The following is a 6,043-nucleotide window of genomic DNA, read 5'->3' as shown; positions in this document are numbered from 1 at the left end:
GGTCAACTTACACGGTGCTTGGAGTATTGGAACATGCAGCCAGTTCTAAGCAGGCCAAGACCTCCCAAAACTTGTTCATTTATTGAAAAAAAAAAAAAGCCAAAGCAGAAAACTGAAGGAAGGCAGACAGACGCGGCATTTCCGAGCCGGCTGTCATTCAAGCGCCAGTCGTCTCGTCAGTTCGCGTTTAAAACGAGACATCCTCACGTGGCCGTCGGGGCGAAAAAGAAGAAAAAGCTAGCGGACGATTTTTCTCCCACGGCGGAAAGTTGTTGGCAGTTCAGCTCGCGGAAGTGTCGCGCGAGCAAGCGGAAACAAGCCGAGACCGAAGTAATACGATATTTGAACCCTGATTCGTTTCCCTAATATCCGTGAGAACGGAAAGATCGCGATGCGCGCTTCGCGTCCTTTCTCGTGTTCTTTTATACGCACCGGCGAAGTTTCTTACTAAAAATAATCACGGCGTAAAGTTTACGAAACTTATTACGTTCAGTGCAGCGTGGGCTGAAGCTTGCTCCTCGTTCACCTCCCTGTCTTTGATTCATTCTTCTCTATATATGTACTACCTCTGCCCTGAGCACACGTGGACAAGAAGCTGTCGCGGCTGGTCGAAATCACGTTAATAAAATCTAGCCTAATAGCTTCAACCACATGCTATTTACATTGAAACGAATAAAACTTATAAAGAGGTCTATATACACTCTTAGCAATAATACACTAATGGCGTCACCTGGTTAAGGTTTTCATTACCTCCCTCGAACGGCCAGGCACTGAGCTGAATGTGTTATTGCATCGCAACAAATGCATCACAGGACTGTCGGTCGCCACTGCAAACTTTCAGTGCGCTACCCGAGGTCCTGTGAAAATACACTAGCTCCTATATTCGGTCTCATCTGCGATGCTCCTCTACAGCGTTCCTGTATTTATGCAGCTCACTTAGCTCAATGCTCCGTTGTAGTTCGCTACGCCAGGGAGCTGGAAGCTCTACTGAACCGTAGAAAACACACACACACACAGTCTCCGTTTAATGGTCGATTGAGTTCTGCGACAATCGTACTGTATTAGATAACAGCTGCTTCCACACGCGGGAAACCAAGCCAGATTACACAGAACGTTTGCACAGAAAAACATTGTCATCCACCACCACGTAGCATGAAGGTGCATAGGTAATCCATGCGGGTTTCTCAGAAAGCGAGCTACGCATTCGAAGAAAAATTCGCTCTGGGTCGGGGGTCGAACCCTGGACCAACGCATTTCCGGGGGCTGTCGTTATACTGTCTGAGCTAGCCATGATCGAGGCTAGCAAGAGCGCAGTACGAGGGCAAGTTAATCGACAAGCCGATCAAGCACGGGGACACTTAATCTGACAAATCAGTTCCGCGGAAGGCCGCAAAATATCGCGTGTTGTATTGGCGGTTCAATGCGGTGGCCAGCTGGTCTCCCTGGACGGCGAGTGATGCACCTCGATGTGCAGGCCGGCGCGGTAACCCTTGCTGTGTCGCGTGACCATTATGACGAGGATGCAGGCCACGGTGATCGTGACCACGATGAGCACGATACTGACCATGGCCTGCGAGGTGTCCAGGTCGTGCTCGCCCGGCGACGAAGGGTATAGCGCGTCCCCCGAGTGCCCCATCGATGGAGATACCAAGCCAGCAGAAGACCCACGGGCAGCTGGGTTGTCAAAAAGTAAGCAAGTGTTACAGGTTTGTACATAACCGATCACTGATCACGACGACTGCAGGTGACCCTGACCCAGTTGACCCCGAGTATTCAGCCATCCTTAACTACCACAGAGGGAGTCGCTTGCGATATCCCCCCACCCATCGAAAACTAAAGACGGAGGATGCCGCTGCCTGGCGTAGGCTCCAGAGAGGCACTTACACGAACCTACACATATTACATCGCATACACCCGACAGCCTACAGGGATGAATGTCCGTGGTGCGGGGCCACACCAACCCTATACCACATTACGCGGGAGTGACATAGAACACCACGACACGAACACCACGAGGGAGCAATGGGAGGCACTGCTGCCCAGCTCGGCCCTGAAGGGGTGAGATGCGGTGAAGGAGTGAGATACGGCTGATTCTTTCGAGTGGTTTTAACAATACGAAATAAACAAGAGTCTTCACGTGTAAGAAGAGCCTGTCAATCCCAGGGGTCTAATGCGTGTCGTGATAACGGGAAGAAGGGATATACTGTTTTGACAACGAAAGAACGAGCAATAAAAAATTAAGAAAAATGGTTAACAGAAAGCGAGTTGCATCACTAGACTCATATTCGAAATCCCCCCACTGCTTTCATTTCATCACTTTTTTCTACTACCTCGATCCGCTGGGTGGACATGTAGCGTTACGCTGCTTAGCACGAGACCCTGGGTTCAGTGCTAGGCCGTGGCATAGTTCAATCCTCGGCCATGGTGGCCGCATTCCGAGAGACTTAATGCAATAAGTGGTCGTGTACTGCGCTCGGGGTGTGCTGCGAAGAACACCAGACGATGAACTTAATTACGGAGGCTTCCACTATGATGTGTCCCTTAGAGTCCACTTTTCAGCTTCTGGACGTTAAAACCCGCAATTTAACATAACCTAACACTTCTCACACTGCTGTGCACTCGAAGAACAACACAGCGTTATGCGTATTTATCACGTGCAGGATAACTGAGAAAAAAATTTGGCAGGTACACTTAAGTCTGCTTACGTGTCGCAATGCGAATGCATTATAGTGCCTTTGGTGAAACCTTTAGTATAGTATAGTATAGTATAGTATAGTATAGCATAGTATAGTACAGTATAGTATAGTATAGTATAGTGTATGTATAGTATAGTGTATAGTGTAGTATAGTATAGTGCCTTTAGGGACACCTTTAGTCAGACAGAACCGAGGAGCCGCCTTGGCGTCGAGGAAGCGTGTTCGTCTCGTGCACCGCAAAGGCCCGGGTTCGATTCCCACCGAGACCGAAATGTACCAGACGTTCCTTTCGAAGCCATTAGTTTAGTTTGTTTACAGGAACCTCTCTGACAAATTTGACGTCGACCCGAGCATTTTTTACCTGTTTTTTACACTTTGCGGCGTCGGCCATTTTTTGGTACCATCGCTGCCGACGTCGGATTTTCGCGTAATAGAGCATGCAATGCTTTCGCGTTAGAATAGCGTGAACGATCTGTTCATTTTGCGTACATATCGCAACACAAACGCATAAATTGTATACAGAGTGGAAATGATTAAATCAGGGCCTGCCGGCTCTGAAAGTGCGGAATGTGAATTCAACAGGACGCACACCAGATAAATAACTACCCACAGCCGCTGCAGACTACAGACTGAACATTACCTCCTGCTGACTCGAATTTCATTTAGAAGCATGGAATTACCATAAGGTGTCCAAGCTCGCTTTCATTTTAGCCACAATTGCAATCATTTCATTACCTGAAAAATAAAATTAACCATGGCTTGATCGGCGCCGTTGAAGTAACGAGGCAGGGCTATAGCTGTGCTTTCGCGACGTTTCAACGGTGAAAATAATTTGAGCTTGATCCAGATCAGACGGTGTAGACGTCCTTCGACACGAATCACTTGTGGTAAACCATCGCCGTAAGGTTTACGCGCGCAGTTCGAACGCGCGCACAAAATCGTGCTTCGACAGTGCAGCGTAACGTAGGAGGACCGCGCGCTGTAAAACCGGCCGTTGTAATTTTTTTTTTGCTGTAAGCGGCGTCCGCCACTGGCGCCGCATAGCACCACAGCGCCCCTGTACGGCGGTGGGGTTGTTTTACGGTAAATTTTTGCAGAAAATATTTTTTTTTGTCGCGCGACGTGCTTCCAAAGTTTGCTCAAGTACACGAAACATGTGGTTTGGCGTGAAAATGATTGCATATGTTATTTTGGTGCGTACGTCTAGACAGCTCTGCCTGCTGAACCTAGAAAGGTTTGTCAAATGTTTTGTGGGGTTTATCGGCATTCTTTGTCAGAAAATGTACGTTAAGAGCCCCAAGTTTTGAGGAAAGTGTGTCAAGCTGACCATTTTTGCCGGCAAAATTATTCATGATTGGTTCATGGTAATTACTTGAATGTCTTAGAGTTGTACCTTGCGGCCACATATTGTACGGTTTTTCTGAAAAATGAAACACGGTGAAAACATATCAAAATGTCGGTTTTGGTGCCCTTTCAGCTGTGACTTTCGCAATGAGGTGCTTCACGTAAAACTAAGACACAAAGTGCATCAGAAAGGCCCGTTTGCTGGCCCCACATTTCCGTCATTATCTCATTTCGATTTTTTGTCATGGGCGATTTGGTCCCTGAACCACAATCGGCATAGTTCCGTACCACCGCTTCATCGCAAAGCGCAATTATTGCTGCGGTTTAGGGAGTCGGTACGCGCAGCGTGGGACTTTAACGTGAATTGCCTCAGCACATGAGAACTTAGCTGTGCTGCTCAGTCCTAACAACCATCATAAATATATTGTCTTCGTCCAAGACCACCCACAACGACTCAAGCACGAACAGCCGAAATAAAATTAAAAAAACAACATGATTTGTCATTCATGACGTCACACTAACGTACTACTGGCCCAAGAGTTTCGGCGCGAAATACAAAAAAGTGTTAACTGTGACCGTCGTTCTCTCTTCTGATAATCAACCTATCACCACCAAATCAACGAAAATAGTGTTCTCCAAGAACACTTAATCTAATGCCATTTAGGTTTTCTCCTTACTATACGTGTTCCTTTAATATTCCCCTCTTCAGTGTTACACCCTAACTCGCCACAGCATGGCACTGCATATGCTTGTCTTTTAAGGTTTAGCAACTGGCAGTAGCACTCACCTATTTGGTGACGCGGGTACGACTCGCCGGTCGTTCTTCCTTCGTGGCTTTTAACTTCTCCATCGGCATCACGTGACACAGGAACGATGCCTGCCGGACTGCACTCCGCGTCGGTCGAGACCGGAGCGCCGGCCTTCTCCTCAGGTCCGTCGATCATCATTGCGAAGTCCCCGCAGAAGCTCACCGATGCTGCTGCTGCTGCTAATGATGATGATTCACTATTGAATGGGAACACAAACCCACTGGGGTGGGGGGGATGAGCCACGAATCGGGTGATAATATGATAAAAAAGGGGGAAAGAAAGTAATCGAAGATGTGAAAGAAAGCGATAATAAATGAAATAAGATAGTGTGTAAGAAGGTAGTCAGCCTTGTTTAAACAGGTAGAGTAACAAGAACTTAATTAATAAAAATACCTGAAGTAAGTGCTCCCCGAAATCTCCAGGAACGCTTCTTCGTCTTCCTACGCGATCCAATCAATACCACTTAGAAAATTCAAAATGTAAAAACACAAATTCACAGTTATAATAATTTTGATAATATTATTGAAAGTGAACTTGCACATTCTTACGTCTATCCTTTATTGAATCTATTTCACTATTAAGTTCATATTACTATTTTCATATAAGCAAGGCTGACTAACTTACTATAGACTACTTTATTTTTTAATTTTGGTTTATTTTACATATGCAATTATTCATTTATTTTCCTTTTTATTTATTTATTTATTTATTTATTTATTTATTTATTTATTTATTTATTTATTTATTTATTTATTTATTATTTATTTATTAACTAATTTATTTTTACCTTTCCATCATATTACCACCCGGTTCGTGGCCTATCTATCTCCCACAGTGGGTTTGTGCCATTCCTTAATTGAGGCTTCTTCATCATCGCTCATACCCAGGAATTTCGGACATTGCCCCTGCGGCCAACTGCCGAACTTCACCGCAGAGCACCAGCGTAACTGAAAGAAAAGGCCAGCATTTAAAAATAAAAATAATATTTGAGAAAAGCTGCCCGAATATTGCAACAAATTTCAGTCAACAGCACCGACAGCGTACGCCCTGCTAATAACTTGCATGTTTCCCTGCAAGTTTAGTGAGCCGCGTTATAGCAGTGCATAGATCCTGACCGAAAATTCTGCTGTAACGCAGCAAGGACGTTACTACTATCTGCCGTAAATACGTGTTAATAAAAGGAAGTACCCTCTC

The 6,043-nt window shown here is 45.7% G+C and overlaps 1 protein-coding gene across 1 annotated transcript; it reads right to left on the bottom strand.

Moving 5' to 3' along the window:
* Window positions 1–1,417: 1,417 nt before the first annotated feature.
* Window positions 1,418–4,987, bottom strand: LOC125939919 (uncharacterized). The gene is made up of 2 exons (XM_049655450.1): window positions 4,828–4,987; window positions 1,418–1,674 (listed from the first exon to the last, which is right to left on the bottom strand). The coding sequence occupies exons 1-2, from the start codon at window positions 4,985–4,987 to the stop codon at window positions 1,418–1,420; spliced, it is 417 nt and encodes a 138-aa protein (XP_049511407.1).
* Window positions 4,988–6,043: the final 1,056 nt, after the last annotated feature.

Source organism: Dermacentor silvarum, chromosome 9 (genome assembly GCF_013339745.2).
Source record: "Dermacentor silvarum isolate Dsil-2018 chromosome 9, BIME_Dsil_1.4, whole genome shotgun sequence".
NCBI classification, from domain to species: domain Eukaryota; kingdom Metazoa; phylum Arthropoda; class Arachnida; order Ixodida; family Ixodidae; genus Dermacentor; species Dermacentor silvarum.
The sequence above is the reverse complement of the archived record's forward strand: the minus strand, read 5'-3'. Positions and strand labels throughout refer to the sequence as shown.